At 42.5% G+C, this 18,854-nt stretch overlaps 1 protein-coding gene across 3 annotated transcripts in view; it reads left to right on the top strand.

The window, feature by feature from the left end:
- PDE1A (phosphodiesterase 1A) overlaps nucleotides 1-18,854 on the top strand; it is a 421,223-nt gene that overhangs the window by 385,016 nt on the left and 17,353 nt on the right. For all 3 annotated transcript variants that reach the window (XM_056533525.1, XM_056533526.1, XM_056533527.1), the window contains exons 10-13: nucleotides 1,172-1,292; nucleotides 3,625-3,706; nucleotides 5,585-5,705; nucleotides 18,626-18,813. In XM_056533525.1, the coding sequence (XP_056389500.1) occupies nucleotides 1,172-1,292; nucleotides 3,625-3,706; nucleotides 5,585-5,705; nucleotides 18,626-18,813 (512 nt within the window). The remainder of the gene's footprint in view (nucleotides 1-1,171; nucleotides 1,293-3,624; nucleotides 3,707-5,584; nucleotides 5,706-18,625; nucleotides 18,814-18,854) is intronic.

Here is an 18,854-nt window from a genome sequence, read left to right as displayed (position 1 = left end):
TATCTACTGGCTGTCAGGGCATTCTGGGAGTTGTAGTGGTGAAACAGCTGGAGGCACCCTGTGGTGAAAACAATAACTTTGTTTAACCAGCGCAGCAGTGCTACTTCGGGAGCAGCAGCGGCGGCGCTCTCCCGAACCCCGCTCCCCCACCCCCACCCCAACCCCATGCCTCTAGTGTGGAGCGGCAGCGCTCACCCCTAAACCCCGCTTCCCCCACCCCATTCCTCTAGTGGTGCAGACTTACCGGAGGATCAATGAGCTGCCTCCGGACAGGGTAACGGGGGCGGGGGGGGCGCGCACGAGGCCAGTGGAGCTGGCCAATCCGTGCAGCCCCAGCTATCAGCGTGCTCGCTCTCGCCTGTTTGATTGACAGGTGGGAGCGAGCACCGCAGTGACTGGATTTCGACTCATTGCCAGGCTTAAATGAGTCGAAATCCAGTATTGACATCACTGCAGAATGCATTCGGCCACTAGGAGGGCGACCCCTAGTGGCCGATTTTAAAAGTGATTTTAAACTTGATTAAAATCAATTTTTTTTTATTAAAGTATATTAGAGATATGTTGTAGTACTTAAGTACTACAACATATCAATTTTTAGATTTCATGACAGTGCCCATTTAACTAGTTTTTATAGAACTTTTATATAATGTCCTCTCCTGTGTTATCTTGGTCTAGCAAATGCTGGATACCCAAAGGGGACTACCACCAATCTTCCAACAACCATTATTATACTAACAGGGATTGTTACCCATGTATTTTAGGTACATTGCCTGTATACTACACTAGTTCTAGGTCTGACATTATATTTATGAACCAGCAGGCCCAAGATGAACCACGATGTGGAAGTTGTAGAACACTCCAAAAAAAATTTTTTTTGATTCTATTTCCTTTTTTAATTAAACCAAAAATATTAACATCAAGCATTGCTTAAACAGTGACCCCAATGTATGGGCTGTCCTGGAATAGCTCTTATAAATCCTACATGTTAATATTATAACTATGTGAATGTGAAGATTACACTCTTAATAGGGTGTATCATGAATTTTCTATAGGGTTATTAAGAGATAAATCAGCAATAGTCCGGCCTTGATGAGAAATACTGAATGGTTCTTCCCTTCAATGCCATGGCTCCATTTCAGGACATGATTGAATTGTTTTCTTTATTTCACAGAATAGACAAATCGAAAGCCATGTCCTTGATTCTTCATGCTGCTGATATCAGTCATCCTGCAAAAATATGGGATATGCATCAGCGCTGGACAGACTTACTAATGGAGGAGTTTTTTAGACAGGTGCTAGTTCAATATTCCATTAACTATCAAATATCCTGCATTTTCTATTGGCATGTATAAAATAGTAATGTCATCTGTTTTACTTGTTTTTATAGAAATTTTATGTAATGTCTCATAACTGGTTTGTGCCTTTACATAATTATTGTAGTAGTGTAAAGTACAGTGCATTAGGAAAGTTTTTATTCCCTTTTACATTTTGTTATGTATTCCCCTTTTGCTATATAATATATATATATATATATATATATATATATATATATATATATAATATATATATATAAATATATATATATATATATATATATATATATATATATATACATATATGTATAGCTTTCCCCACATCATTTTAAATACCACATAATGACAAAGTAAAATGTTGGAAATATTTGCTAATTTATTCAGTAAAATACTTAGTTGAAGCCCCTTTGGCAGTGATCACAGCCTCCAGTATTCGTGGGGATTGCGCCTCTGGATTTGGGGATTTTCTGCCATTCTTCTGTGCAGATCCTCCCAAGCCCTGTTAGATTGGATGAGGACCATCAGTGGAAGCCATTTTCAGGTCTCTCCAGAAATGTTTAATTGGATTCAAGTCAGGGCTCTGGTTGGACCATTCAAGGACTTTCACAGAGTTGTCTCTACGCCGCTCCTGTGTTGTCGTCTTGACTGGAATCATTGTCTTGTTGGAAGATGAACCTTCGGCACAATGTGAGGTCCAGAGGACTCTGGATCAGGTTTTCATTAAAGGGGTACTCCGCCCCTAGACATATTATCCCCTTTCCAAAGGATAGGGGAAAAGATGTCTGATGGTAGTGGTCCCGCTGCTGGGACCCCTGCGATCTCTGTGCAGCACCCGGCGCTTGTGTAGAACACTGGGTGCAGGTGGCGGGGTCGTGATGTCACTGCTATGCCCCCTTGTGACGTCACACCCCACCCCCTCAATGAAACTCTATGAGAGGGGTCTTGGCGGCCATCACGCCCCCTCCCATAGACTTGCAATGAGGGGGCATGGTGAGGTGTCATGAGGGGCTTGGCTGTGATATCACGACCCCGCCGCCCGCTCCAAGTGTACGAAACAAAATGTTCAGAACGCTGGGAGTGCCCCTTTAAGAATATATCTGTACTTTGCTCTTTTCAGCTTTCCCTCAACCTTGAGTAGTTCCCTGTCCCTGTCTCAGCCGCTGAATAAGACCCTCACAGCATGATGCTGTCCCCACCACCATGCTACTCTGTATAAATGGTATAAGCAGATGACAGGCAGTACCTGGGTTCCTCCCATGGCCAGAGAATCTTTTGTCACAGTCTAAGGTTTCTTTTACTGCTTTTTTGAAAACTCTAGGTTGGCTTTCATGTGTCTTTTTAGCACACAAAAGTATTTTATAGTATACAAGCACTACCATAAATAGGTAAATGAATATACTGTTCATTTTGGGTTTGCTAGGGGACTGACCTCAGAAAATACACATTGATAATAATGTTGAAACCTGAGAATCTAAGGTTAAATTGTTGTCTGCCACGCACTCAGGGCTCAAGTCCTGCAGGAACTCATGGGAACGGAGTTCCTGCACTTTTTCCACAGCAGGAATGCAGTTCCTATTTGCAGGAGTTCTGAAGGATCATCCCGGGGGTCCCGCCACTGGGGACCCCAGCGATCTTGGCTGCGGCATCCCAGACATCCGGTGCCAGGAGTGAACTTCGCTCCATGCCGAATGACTGGTGAAGGGGGGCAGAGGCTTGTGACATCACCATGCCCCCTCAATGCAAGTCTATGGGAGTGGGAGTGACGGCCTTAATGCACCCTACTATAGACTTGCATTGAGGGTCTGTGGCCGTGACGTCACGAGCCTCTGGCGCTGCACCCAAAGCTCTAAACGATTGTCGGGTGCAGCAGGGAGAACGCGGTGGTCCCCAGCGGCAGGAACACTGCAATCAGACATCTTATCCCCTATCCTTTGGATAGGGGATAAGATGTCTAGGGGCGGAGTACCCCTTTAAGTGGAAATCTTGGGTGAGTTCCCACACTTTTTTTTCCCAGGACTTGACCCCTGCACGCACTGATATGGATTTGACCATGGTAGGTTTTAGTAATACTATGCCACTGAGGCACAATAGTATCTGTTCCTCCCAACAGCTGGGGTGCCACATGTGGTTCCTGGGCAACAAGTTGGGGACCTCTATATTAGGGTATGCTGTGGAATATCCACTTTAATGTCTACACAAAACTTTTAAAAAGCAATGATCTGCTCCTGTGAGGCCGTGTTGGCAGAGACTTTAAATGTTAAGAATTCTAATGCTTACCTTTCATATTAACAGTACCAATTTATATTTACAGGGGGACAAAGAGGCGGAATTAGGGCTTTCCTTCTCACCACTCTGCGACCGAAAGTCCACACTGGTAGCACAGTCCCAAATAGGTAATCCTCTGCCTCCTTATTATATCAATTTGATGGATCCTTCCGAAGGATATAAATAAATGTGAAATAATTGAGTGCTAGTAATGGTCAAAGTTTACCAATATACTCTCTGCTATAAATGGGTCACCAAACACCTCTCAAGGGCGTCAGGAAAACAGGATCACTGCTCCAACCAAAGAGTACTGTAACAGAATTTGCTGAAAAATATCATTTACTGACGCTCAGAGCTAAAAAAAAGTTATTTTATTTGGATTATATTATCTGTTTTTGCCAAGCAGGTAAACAAATGTATTTATTACAAAGTCTGCTTGTAGCCAAAGAAAACACCAAAAAATGGAATAAAAGGAAAAACAAATTTTCTAATCATATGTCATATGCCATATTTCTCCAGTTCTAAATAACAGCTTGAAGTGACTTAAACATAACTGGTTAACAGTAAAAAAAAAAAAAGTATTTGTATTGAGCAAACATTGAGTAGAACATATTTTGGGAGTATGTGTTCATTCTTATCCACACATATGCAAATATATGACGGGATAACTTAATAAAGTCACAGTACATAATTTTTCCCATAGTGAAGTTTACATGGGGTCCCCTCCGGGGACAGACACAGTCAGATGGTCCCTGTGTGAAAACATTATAAGTGTAAGTTTATAATAATACCTTATATCATTTAAAGGGGTAGTCCAGACACTTATTTCCTATCCATGGATACTGGATAAGTGTCTGATCCCGGTGGTCCAACCACCTGTACAGGCCCCTGGCTACTTATGTGTTCTCGCCCCCCACCCCCAGTGGTTGAACCCCCATGATCAGCTACCCTATGCGGTGGACAGGGGATACATTTTTTCTCCTTAAAAGGGGTACTCCGCTGCCCCAGCGTTCAGAATATTTTGTTCTGAACGCTTGGAGCAAGCGGCGGCGGTCGTGATGTCGTCACCACGCCCCTTGTGATGTCACACCACAACCCCTCAATGCAAGTCTATGGGAGGTTACCACGCCCCCTCCCATAGACTTGCATTGAGGGGGTGTGGCGTGATGTCGCAAGGGGGCCTGGCTGTGAAGTCACGACCCCCGCACCCAGCATTCTAAACGGACGCCGGGTGCTGCACAGAGATCGAGGGGGTCCCAGTGGCAGGAATCTGCAATCAGACATCTTATCCCCTATTCTTTGGATAAGATGTCTAGGGGTGGAGTACCCCTTTAACAATTAAAGGGTACCTCTCATCAAAAAAAAATGTGATATATTATAGATTAATGTATGCAGAATAACTTTACAATTGCATGTTATGGAAAAATATGCTTCTTTCTATTTAATTTTCCACTTTGAAGAAATGACCACTAGGGGTCTCCCTTCCAGTCCTGGCAGCAAGCATTTCAGACTCATGCTGGAGTCCTAAACACTACGAGCTGCCAGTCTGCTTTGTTCACAAAGGAGAACACTCAGAGCTGCCAGCCTGCTTTGTTCACAGCCTGTTTGGCTGTGAACAAAGCAGGCTGGCAGCTGTGAGTGTTTAGGACTCCAGCATGAGTCAGAAATGCTTGCTGACAGGACTGATCGGGAAAAATACAATAGAAAGAAGCATATATTTCATTAACATGCTATTGGAAAGTTATTCAACATTCATTCATCTAAAATATATCAAAAGTTTATTTGATGAGAGGTACCCTTTAACACAAATGATATGTCTGCCTCCGGCTCCCTGCCAATGATAATTAACAAAATATTTTCTTTAGATTGGACTATCTATGACAGCAACACACACTGTTGTATTTAGACCTAATTTGTCAATATAAATTATACTAATTCTCTGTGTCACATATGGATGATGACAATCTTGTTGATTTTTTTTTTGTTTGTTTGTTTTATGACTATAGGCTTTATAGACTTCATAGTGGAGCCAACGTTCACACTTCTTACTGATTCAACAGAGAAAATTGTTATGCCTCTTATAGAGGAAGCCACCAAAGCAGATCATTCTGTCTATGAAAAATCCAGGTTTGTCAGTTTACCCTACATTTATGACATTGTTTAGATTTGTTTATAAGCTGTCATTTTTCTTTTTGAGCTTTTCTTTTTCCCCTTGCTTTTCAATTCCTATACAATACTGCCACCAAGTGTTGACTTTTGGTAGTGCATGTAATCATAAAATAACTATTGGTAACAAAACTGTGCATAAACCTGAACATCTTTTTTTTTTATATGCTGGACTTGTTAATCCAGAAAAAGTTCTAGCTCACATAGATTTGATCATTTTAGAAAAAAAATTAAAATAAAAGATGATACATAATGGTTTTTACATAACTGCACATGTCTATGGGCAGGGCTTACTCCTGTTTGATGCTATTTTTCATGATGATTTACACTTACATCTTTCCTTCTCATTACCACAGAAGTTGTCCCTATATAAATATTATAATAGCATTTCAAAATAATCAAAGCAATTGTGTGGAGGCAGTATTTAGAGTTTATTGATTATCTATAAGCTACAGTACATACAGTCAGGAAAAAGGAAAGCAGACCCTCTTAGAATGATATGGTTTTATAACTAGTGTTGAGCGGCATAGGCCATATTCGAATTCGCGAATATTCGCGAATATATGGACGAATATTCGTCATATATTCGCGGATATTCGCATATTCTCGTTTTATTTTCGCACATGCGAAATTTCACGTGTGCGAAAATTTACATGTGCGAAAATTAGCGTATACATAATTAGAATAAGCGAAAATTCACATATGCGAAAAGTAGCATATGCAACATTTTCGCATATGCGAAAATTCGCACACCATTCTCACACAGTAGTATTAGAGCCTTCTTTACACCACACAAGCTGGAAGCAGAGAGGGATGATCACCGTGATGTGTACTGTGAAAAAAAAAAATGAATATTCGTAATTACGAATATATAGTGCTATATTCTCGAATATTCGCGAATTCGCAAATAAAATTCGCATTGCGAATATTCGCGAGCAACACTATTTATAACATGGAATTATATGGTTTATATGCCAAGGGTGTCACTCCCAAGACTTTACTGTTCTCCTATGCTTGGGACATTAAGTTACCATCCACTTTATCCCCCTCATCGGACTCAAGTGTTGGGAACGATGCCATTCAATGTGTACAGCTGACTCCTTAACATGTAAATTCCAGGCTCCGTTATCAGTTTTGCAACTGTCCATTAGTGTTGAGCGGCATAGGCCATATTCGAATTCGCGAATATTCGCGAATATATGGACGAATATTCGTCATATTCGCGCATATTCGCATATTCGTAATATTCTCGTTTTATTTTCGCATATGCGAGTATTCGCATGTGCGAAAATTAACATATGCGAAAATTTGCATATACAACAAATTAACATATGTGAAAATTCGTATATGCGAAAATTATCATATGCAGATTTTCGCATATGCGAAAATTCGCACGCCAGTCTCACACAGTAGTATTACAGCCTTCTTTACACCACATAAGCTGGAAGCAGAGAGGGATGATCACTGTGATGTGTACTGTGAAAAAAAAACAAAAAAAAAAACGAATATTCGTAATTACGAATATATAGCGCTATATTCGCGAATATTCGCGAATTCGCGAATATGCGATATTCGCGAATAAAATTCGAATTGCGAATATTCGCGAGCAACACTACTGGCCATACCAGACTTGGACCTCTCTCCATGGCTTTCATGTAATATTGTAACCATGAGCCAATTGTATGATAAAAAATGTCCTTGTCCCTTATTCCACTCTACAACATATTTACAACCTGTCACCAAGACAGCTTTTCTCCTACCTTAGGATCAAACATTTTCTACAATACTGTGCCCTCCACTAGTTAAAGGGGTACTCCAGTGGAAAACTTTTATTTTTAAATCAACTGGTGCCAGAAAGTTAAACTGATTTGTAAATTACTTCTATTAAAAAATCTTAATCCTTCCAGTACATTTTAGGGGCTGTATACTACAGAGGAAATGCTTTACTTTTTAGATTTCTCTGATGTTATGACCACAGTGCTCTCTGCTGACCTCTGCTGTCCATTTTAGGAACTGTCCAGAGCAGCATATGTTTGCTATGGGGATTTTCTCCTGCTCAGGACAGTTCCTAAAATGGACAGCAGAGGTCAGCAGAGAGCACTGTGGTCATGTCATCAGAGAAATCTAAAGTAAAGCATTTTCTCTGTAGTATATAGGCCCTAAAAAGTACTGGAAGGATTAAGATTTTTTAATAGAAGTCATTTACAAATCTGTTTAACTTTCTGGCACCAGTTGATTTAAAAAACTAAAAGTTTTCCACGGGAGTACCCCTTTAACGCGTCCTTGTTCAGGTTCTTCTCACTTAGCCGTAAAGGTTTACAAAATATAATTCTGAATTAGCTAATCATTGGACGCTTACTCAGATTCCATTGATGACAGCGTGGGAACTAAACCTAAATGTTTCTATCTCTCCTTTGGAATGGGTCTCATCCTACAAAAATATATACAAATCCTTACAGAATGTGACGCACATTGAGGCTGTTTTAAAAAAAAAAAAACTTAGATGGTATTATACACCGACACATTTACATCTGATGTACCCCACCTGTTCTGATCTTTGCTGGAGAGGGGGCTCTCATAAGGGGTCCTTACTACATACCCTTTGGGGATGCCCGACCATTTCAACTTATTGGAAGGAAGTAGAAGTACTGCTTAGCATAGTGACATCACTATCAATAGTATTAACCTATAGTCCTGCACTTCTACTCATAGTTGTGGAACATTTCCCACCTAACTTTAGGTCATTGGTCTGTAAAATCCTGGTAGTAGCCAAACTAGTGATCACAAGATATTGGAAGTCTACAACTTGCCCCACAATTGCTGAACTATGTGCTACCATTAACCATATCTGCACACTTGAGGAGGTCTGGGCCATTGGTAGAGATTTAGTGTGATTTGGCATTCATGGAAGACTTTTTTGGGCAAGAAGAATTCAAATACTTCCCAACCTATTTATTCAACAATATAGACGTTAACATATAATGTAGCCCACATGCGGAGTCTCGATTATGTTTCACATATTAGACATCCACCTAGGTTCTAGTTATTTTATACTTTGTTTGCTAGTTAGAAAAGTTTTCTTTCTCCTCATGTATCCATCTCTCATACATAAAGTGCTCTGCGGATGAACTACAATGCTCAGAAGAGAAGGAGCTACATTTCGCTTTTTGAAAGCAAATATTGCTGAAATGGTTTTTGGGAGCATGTTGCATTTAGGAAGTCCCTATGGTGCCAGAACAGGAGAAAAAAAATACTTGGCACACTATTTGGGAAACTACACCCCTCAAGGAACATAACAAGGGGTACAATGAGCCTTTACACCGCACAGGTGTTTGATTACTTTTCGTTAAAGTCAGATGTGTAAATGATATTTTTTTATCACAAAAATGCAATTTTTTTCCTCTCAAATTTACCATTAGAGATGTCGCGAATTGTTCGCCGGCGAACAGTTCCCGGCGAATTTAGCATGTTCGCGTTCGTATCGCCGGGCGAACATATGTGAAGTTCGATCCGCCCCCTATACTTTAACATTGCGGTAAACTTTGACCCTGTGAGTCAGAGTCAGCAGACACATTACAGCCAATCAGCAGCAGTCCCTCCCTTCCAGACCCCCCTACTTCTTGCACGGACACCATTTTACCCTCATTCGGCATGCTGCAGGCTTAGGAAGTGGAGGGTTAGAGAAGCTGCTCCTGCTGTAATAGGGAAAGGGATAGCTAGGTTGCTGCTAGGTGGTGTATTCAGGGTCCAGTTTACTCCTAAAGCACTAGTGTAACATCTGCTTTAAGGGCAGCACCCAAAAACGCCCTTTTTAGGGCTCAAATATCAGTCCATGTGTCTTGCAACAGCTGGAGGCACCCTGGTTGGGAGGGAACCGCTGGTTAAAAGGGGTACTCCAGAATCAAACTTAATGTCCTTCAAGCAACTAATTGGAAAACAATACCCCTTAAGGAACGTAACAAGGGGTACAGTGAGCCTTTACACCCCACAGGTGTTTGACAAATTTTCGCCAAAGTTGGACGTCAAAATTTAAAATTAGATTTCTTTCACAAAAATGCCGGTGTTACCTCAAATTTTCTATTTTCACAAGGGGTAATAGAAGAAAAAGCCCCCCAAAATCTGTAACATAATTTCTACTGAGTATGGAAATACCCCATATGTGGATGTAAAGTGCTCTGCACAACAATGCCCAGAAGAGAACGAGTGCCATTGGGCTTTTGGAGAGATAATTTGGTTGGAATTGAAGGCCATGTGCGTTTACAAAGCCCCCATGGTGAAAGAACAGTGGACCCCCCCACATGTGACCCTATTTCGGAAACTACACCCCTCACGGAATGTAATAAGGGGTGCAATGAGCATTTACATTCCACTGACGTTTGACAGATCTTTGGAACAGTGGGCTGTGCAAATGAAAAAATGTTTTTTTCATTTTCATGGACCACTGTTCAAAAAGTCTGTCAGACACCTGTGGGGTGTAAATGCTCACTGCACCCCTTGTTACATTCCTTGAGGGGCATAGTTTCCAAAATGGGGTCACATATGGGGGGGGGTCCACTGTTCTGGCACCATGTGGGCTTTGTAAATGCACATGGCCTTCAATTCCAACCAAATTATCTCTCCAAAAGCCCAATGGCACTCGTTCTCTTCTGAGCCCTGTAGTGCGTAAGCAGAGAATTTTACATCCACATATGGGGTATTCACTTACTCAGAAGAAATGGGGTTATAAATTCTGGGGGGCTTTTTTCTAGTACCCCTTGTGAAAATGAAAAATTTTTGTGGGAATAAAAAACGAATTTTAAATTTTCACGTCCAACTTTAACGAAAATTTGTCAAACACTTATTACGTTCCGTGAGGGGTGTAGTTTCCATACTTTTCCGTACTCAGGAGAAATTGTGTTACAAATTTTGGGGGTCTTTTTTTTCCTTTTTCCTCTTGTGAAAATGAAAAGTATGGGGCAACACCAGCATGTTAGTGTAAATTATTATTTTTTTTTTTTACAATAACATGCTGGTGTAGACCCCAACTTTATCTTTTCATGGGGGAGAGAAATAAGGGGTGAAAAATTTGTTAGGCAATTTCTCCCAAGTACGGAAATACCCCATATGTGGCACTAAACTGTTGCCTTGAAATACGACAGGGCTCCAAAAGTGAGGGAGCTCCATGCGCATTTGAGACCTAAATTAGGGATGTGCATCGGACCAGACCCGGATGCAAGCCTCCGATACCAAAAATACCCTATGACAGTGTTTCCCAAACAGGGTGCCTCCAACTGTTTCAAAACTTACAGCATGCCTGGACAGTCAATGGCTGTCCGGCAATACTGGGAGTTGTTGTTTTGCAACAGCTGGAGGCTCCGTTTTGGAAACAGTGCCATACGAGAAATTTGACGTTTTTATTGGGGGAGGGGTGGATGGTGTAACTGTATAAGGGGGTGCATATGTAGTGTTTTACTCTTTATTTTGTGAAGTTTAGTGTAGTGTTTTGCATTTTTTCTATGTTTTCATAGAAAAAATGTGCCTCCAGCTGTTGCAAAACTACAAGTCCCAGCATGCACAGACTGCCAAAGGGCATGCTGGGAGTTGTAATTGTGCCACCAGCTGTTGCAAAACTACAACTTCCAGCATGCCCTTTGGCTGTGCATGCTGGGAGTTGTTGCTAAGCAACAGCAGGAGGCAAACAACTGAGCTCCTGTTGTATCCATCTGCCGCCACTGAATACGCTGCTGCCGCCGCCGGGTTCCCCTGCTACCGCTGCCGATGCCAGGGACCCTCGACGCTGATGCCAGGGACCCCCGCCTGTCCCGATGGACAGGTAAGGGACTCCTGACCGCCCTGTTCACCATCTGATCACCGCACAGCAGGCTAGGTGATTGGTCGGTTGTCCTGACCGACCAATCACGCGACCGGGAGGTTACACTTGTGCCACCTCACTCCTGATGGTTAAGGATGATTGGGGCTGTCTCGGTCAGCCCCGATCACCCTTTTTTTCCGGGGTCACCGGAGACATGATTGACCCGGAATCGCCGCCAATCACCAGTCTGAATTGCCAGTCTAAAACCAAGGGTTTGCACGGGATGCCTGCTGAGAGATTTCAGCAGGCATCCCGTTCCGTTCACCGCCAGGTTAAAAGCGGTGAATGGAAATGTTCAGGGCGTACAGGTACGCCCTGGGCCCCTAAGTACCAGGACGCCAGGGCGTACCTGTAAGCCCCGTGTCTGGGATGGGTTAAGGAACAGGCGATTTTTCGCTTTTGCACTTTTGCTTTTTCCTCCTACCCTTCTAAAAATCATAACACTTTCAATTTTGCACCTACAGACCGATATGAGGGCTTGTTTTTTGTGTCACCAATTGTACTTTGTAATGACTTATTTTATAACAAAATCTGTGGAGAAACCAAAAGAAACTTATTAGTGGGGTGAAATAAAAATAATAAAAAAAACACCTTTTTGTAACTTTTAGCGGCTTCCGTTGCTACGCAGTGCACTTTTTGGTAAAAAATAACACCTTATCTTTATTCTGTTGGTCCACACGGTTACACTGTAGTTTTTTTATTGGTACCCTTTTTGTTCTGATGGGACTTTTTTTACGTGTATGCCATCGACCGAGCAGTTTAGCTAACCTTCTATTGTTTTTATTTTAAAGATATTTATTATATTTTGCAGTTTAATTAACAAACATCACCAATAAGGTGAAACATACAACAATCGCCTCCGTAGGTCCAGAGGCCAACTCCGTCACAATGACAGGGATAAAAGATATGCAAAGACAATCACTAACAGGAAGGAAGGGTGCACCCGAGACCCATCCGGAGAACAGCCCCACACCAATAGACGAACCCCCAACCCGGCCCCGGCCCTTAAAGAACAGCAGCCTGCTATAGAAAACCTACTGGGACAATCCAGTCGGAAGGTCAGCCGACACATCAAGTAAAAGCCAGGGGGTCCACACCTTGTCAAATTTCTTCGGGCGCTTACGATTCACATACAATGCCTGGTACAACAGGACATATTTGTTAACCATATTCAGCCAACGAGACAGAGGGGGAGGGGAAGCATCCTTCCAAATACTTACTACCACATTACGGGCACAGAATAGCAAGAAGCGGATCAGTAGATGTCTATGCGAACCAGAGACCACCTCATTAATAACTCCCAGCAGGCATACCACAGGGATAGGTAGGAAAAGAAAGTCCAGATTATCTGCCAGAAACATCATCACCTCCCTCCAAAATGAGGCTTTGACAGGACACTCCCAAACAGCATGCAAAAAGGTACTGACTAACCTTATATTTTAATAATTTGGATATTAGTGCATGCGGCGGTACTCACATATGATTATTTTTATTTTTTGTGGGACCACAGGTGTAGCGGTGTGAGTGGTGGGATAAGATGGTATGAACCCCGGGGGGCAAGATGTTGTTAACCCCTAGTGTTCATGACGCCAGGGTGGTTTTAGGGTTCTGGAACACCATACGCTCGGTTCCTCCGCTATCCCAGTTGCTAGAAGTGAAATGAGAGTCCACAACCAGTTATGGTCAAACGGAGGCTTTACTGAGTATAAGACAGATGGAATTATCTTCACAGCTAAGGCCAGATTTCCCAGAGAGGTGGCCAGGACCCAGAAGGACCTCACTGCTTGCTGGACCAATATACTAGTAATTAACTTGACTTGAGATTGAACTTGACTTGACTATATGCAGGACTTGACTAGTTTCAGTGACAGCAGACATAGACTTGAAACTTACTGGAATGAATGCAGCTTTTGGGGTCTTCCAGATGCTGATCACTTGCACTGAGATCTCTGGTGTTTGCTGTGTTCAGTAAAGTAACATAAGAGCTAAGAGAAGAGAGAGAATTGTAATGGCCGCCCCTTTATATAGTGGGGGACTGGACTAAAGCCCATTGGTCATAGGTTAAGCTGGTGCTCTCTGGGAGAACATGTGACAACAAATCATGTGACTGCATAACATGTGACAGACTTACACAGTTCCTTTGTACTACCTATATATTAGGATACTGTCTAGGCATTAAAGTGATATACACAACATTCTGGAAACAACAGGGGGAGACCTTGCAGTGGAGCAGCCAGGTCACTGAGGGTCTCAACCTGACAGGGCCTAAGGATAGTACGGGGACATGTTTAGAAGTTTAATTAACAAACATCACCAATAAGGTGAAACATACAACAATCGCCTCTGTAGGTCCATAGACTGACTCCATCACCATTACAGGGATATAAGATATGCAAAGACAATAATTAACAGGAAGGAAGGGCACACCCGACACCCATCCAGAGAAAAGCCCCATACCAATAGACAAACACGCACTCACACAATCATACATCCTGGTAACTCCAACCACCCAGCACGGCCCCGTCCCTTAAAGAACAGCAGCCTGCTATAGAAAACCTACTGGGACAATCCAGTCAGAAGGTCAGCTGACACATCAAGTAAAAGCCAGAGGGTCCACACCTTGTCAAATTTCTTCGATCACTTACGACTCACATACAATGCCTGGTACAACGGGACATATTTGTTAAACATATTCAGCCAACAAGACAGAGGGGGAGGGGAAGCATCCTTCAAAAATAATTACTACCACATTACGGGCACAGAATAGCAAGAAGCTAGAAGTCTATGCAAACCAGAGACCACCTCATTAATAACTCCCAGCAGGCATACCACAGGGGTAAGTTGGAAAGGGAAGTCCAGATTATCTGCCAGAAACATCATCACCTCCCTCCAAAATGAGGCTATGACAGGGCACTCCCAAACAACATGCAAAAAGGTACCGACTAATCTGATATTTTAATAGTTTGGATATTAGTGCACGCAGCGCTACCACATATGATTATTTACATTTTTTGTGGTGACCCACTGGTGTAGCAGTGTGAGTGGTGGGATCAGATGGTATTAACCCCGGGGGCAAGATGTTGTTAACCCCTAGTGTTTGTGGTGCCAGTGTGGTTTTAGGGTTCCAGAACACCACACACCTGGTTCCTCCGCTCTCCCAGTTGCTAGTAGTGAAATGAGAGTCCACAATCAGTTATGGTCAAACAGAGCTTTACTGAGTATAAGACAGATGGAATTATCTTCACAGCTAAGGTCAGATTTCCCAGAGAGGTGGCTAGGCAGGACCCAGAAGGACCTCGCAGCTTGCTGGACCAATATACTTGCATACTTGCTTTGACCCAGCATTGAGCAGTGTTATTGGTGCTCTGCTGCTCCAGCCTGTGAAGGCTGGACACAGCAGAGGATTACTGATAGGATGGCGAGGAGGCAGGTAAGGGCCCTCATCGTGATCGTCATTTCACTTTTATTTTAAATTCCGCAATCAACTTTGATAGGGGCATCTAAAGGGTTAATGCTGGGCATCGGCCTGATCTGTTATGCCTGACATTAACCCTGGGTCCTGGCTGCTGAGCGTGCTTTAAACTCCAATAACGGGACATGGGTGTACAGGTACGCCCCTGGTCCTTAAGTACCAGGACACAAGGGAATACACTCTTTGTCCTTAAGGGGTTAAAGTCTGCCTGTCATTTGCAAAAAGTTGTTATATAATGTAGATAATACCATTATATGTATATTTAATGCTGCTGATTGGCAAGCAGCGGCATACTGGCTCACCTGCAACAGGTGACATTAGCTGTGCCATGTCTCTGCTGTGCACCCTGGTCTTCCTCCTCTGGATTCTATAATGCTGCTTCTGCACGTGCTGCAGTCTCCCTTCTGGCCTCAAGGGCCCGCTCGTGAGCACTGGCTGAGAATTTTAGGGCCAAGGTGCGCTCCTGATTGGATCCTCGTTCAATCCCTTCCAGGCACCACCTATAAGAGAGCACTCCTCCCTTCCTGTGGTGCCTGACTGAATGAATATCTATTTCATCTATGGAAACAGCAAAGTCAGCACAAAATGGGTCACAAAGAGTGTCACTCTTTCTGTAGGGGACCCTGTTTGCCCATGCATTATACTGACAACTTATTCATTTAGTTTCAGTAGGCTCTCTGTAATGCACCAATGGTGCCTTATGTTGGAGTTAGAGAAAGAGTCCAACTTTCTCATATACATAGCGCTTTAATTCCTTATAATAAAAAAAAAATTACAGACCTATGCAATATTCTGATACCCAAGGTGTGATGTGGCGGTAGATTTGTTAGTGTTTATAATCCAGTATGGCACTGTGAGTCAGAACAGTAGAAGTCCCTGGAAAGCCCAGTGGAAGGAGTCTCCAAGTCTAACCCTCTCACCCCAGAGAGCTGAAACAAACTAGTCAGAGTTGTCCAGCCTTGGCCTGGGAAAAGGAAGAAGACTTCCTCACCATGAACCTTATTGCCCTACACCCTGCTATAGGGTATTGTATCCCAACTTACTAAGTACTTTACTACCACAAAGAGTCAACCTTATGGGACTGGTTTTCCAAATATAACCCTTAAAGTGCTACATGTCATTGCCACCCCTAGAAACCTTTTATTCATATAGTTATTAGAAGGGATTTTATAACATTGATTACCTAGCCTTAGGACAGGCCATCAGTATCAGGTTTATGGGGTCTGACTCCTGTTACTATTACCAATCAACAATCTGAACAGGCCCTTGCCTGGAGAATTGCAACCACTTCATAGTTTGCTGAACACAGATCTAAAATTTTGGAAGCAACTATGTCTGATACTACAGTTTACTGCAGCTTAGTCCCATTTAACTGAGTTGCAATACAAGGAGCAGCCACTACAAACTGTACCTGGTAAACAATATGCTGATTTGAAGTAATGTCCAGAGTCAGCTTCCCACCAATCTGATGATTTTATAGTATAAAAAAAGAACTTTAAAGGAATAGCCTGAAATTCCATTGTGTAGTCTCAAAAGCAGAGAGAAGAAATAAAGCACCAGAATTCACCAGACCAGGAGCTATGGGGAACTGGGGTAGGTAAGTATTGTTTATTTATTTATTTTTAGCAGCCCCCAGCAATATAGTAATAAAAAATAAAAAATCTGGGTTCACACATACTTTTATGGACAGTAGATGGTCAGTATTTGTTCTTCATCTTGAAGTTCATTTTAGCCAAAACCAGTAGTGGAACTACACAGAATAAGGTACAAACCTTTCAATTCAAGTATTGTCTGTGTAAGCTTCACTTCTGGTTTTGGATAAAAACCAAATACTGACTGTCCCAAGTTGTAATTATATAAACCTGGAAGACCCCTTTAAGGGCATCCTAATCACTATAAATGAAGAGTGGCAGGGTCCATATTCGAATTGGCGATATTTCCCGAATATAGGGACAAATATTCTTCCTATGTTTGCGAAATTCACATTCGCTATGTTCGTTCTTTCTTTTTTCCGTGCGAAAATTCGCATGAAATTCGCATAGTGTGCATGCACGATTATACGTTTCACCTAAAAAAAGGGAGTGATCAGTGTCCTCTGACTGGAAGTACCGATATTCGCATGTTCATGAATAGTTGCATATTTGCAAATTCACATAAAATTGCATATTCGAAAATTCGTCATTCCGAATATATATCACTATATTCAAAATATTCACAAAATCGTGAAATGCCGGTAAAAATTCACATTTCGAATATTCATGCTCAACAATAATCACTATGTATCAATAGGCAATACAATGTAAAATGTGTACTCAAGTAGAAAACAGACATGGTGCACATCTACAATCTTGCACAATGATCCAATTGCTTCTCAGCATATTTTCAAAAACTAACAGGTTGTTAGTATATACGTTTTGATCAAAAAGTACAAAGCCCACTCGCCACGTCAAGGCCACCTATTTAGAGTGGGTCCCTAGCATCCCTAGCATAAAATGGCGTAGCACTGGGTGGCGACCACCACCGCTGCGACACCAGTGCCCACAGGGGCAACGACCTACTGGCTGAGCGGCCCCAGCGCCACTCAAACCAGTCCATGGGTCGTACCTACCCACAGACACGGCACCACGGCAGCAATAGACGCAGCACAGCACCACAACAGTGTGAACAGGATGCTACAGCACACTTACCATGCACTCCCAGTCAAACTGGGAGGCTGCCAGGAAAGAAAAGGCCCATGTGTAGCTAACTACTACTTATATAGGGTTGGGCTGATGGGGTGGGGAAGAGTGCAGACAACATGTTCAAGCAAAGAAACAAAAAAAGAGGGGACAGAAAACACAATGTGTACTCAAGTAGAAAACAGACATGGTCGCACATCTACAATCTTGCACAATGATCCAATTGCTTCTCAGCATATTTTCAAAAACTAACAGGTTTTTGGTATATTTGTTTTGATCAAAAAGTACAAAGCCCACTCGCCACGTCAAGGCCACCTATTTAGAGTGGGTCCCTAGCATCCCTAGCATAAAATGGCGTAGCACTGGGTGGCGACCACCACCGCTGCGACACCAGTGCCCACAGGGGCAACGACCTACTGGCAGAGCGGCCCCAGCGCCACTCAAACCAGTCCATGGGTCGCACCTACCCACAGACACGGCGCCACGGCAGCAATAGACGCAGCACAGCACCACAACAGTGTGAACAGGATGCTACAGCACACTTACCATGCACTCCCAGTCAAAGGCCCATGTGTAGCTAACTACTACTTATATAGGGTTGGGCTGATGGGGTGGGGAAGAGTGCAGACAACATGTTCAAGCAAAGAAACAAAAAAGAGGGGACAGAAAACACAATGTGTACTCAAGTAGAAAACAGACATGGTGCACATCTACAGTCTTGCACAATGTAAAATGTGTGAAATGATCACAGAAATGTGTCCCTGCCACCTTTCATCACTCTCTATCAAAGTATTTGTATCTAGTAACCTTTCAGGATGTTCATAAAATATTATTTGTTAGAAATGTATTGGTAACTGAGAAAATTTTATTTATTTTATAGCCTGAATAATTCTGATTTTGGACGTGGTACTGAAATACAGAAGAAGCCCAGTGTACGAACACCACAGACAGATGGAAGCTCTACAATGGATTACTCTTTGGCAACTGTAGACTTACAACATTTCAAGAAGAATTTGGTTGATATTATTCAGCAAAACAAAGAACGATGGAAAGAACTGGCAGTACAAGGTAATACTAATATCAGTGTGAATGTAACAGTATCTCTTGTA

The sequence above is a fragment of the Hyla sarda genome, chromosome 8 (assembly GCF_029499605.1).
Source record: "Hyla sarda isolate aHylSar1 chromosome 8, aHylSar1.hap1, whole genome shotgun sequence".
NCBI lineage: Eukaryota > Metazoa > Chordata > Amphibia > Anura > Hylidae > Hyla > Hyla sarda.
Note: the sequence above shows the minus strand (reverse complement) of the source record. Positions and strands in the feature narration are given on the sequence as shown.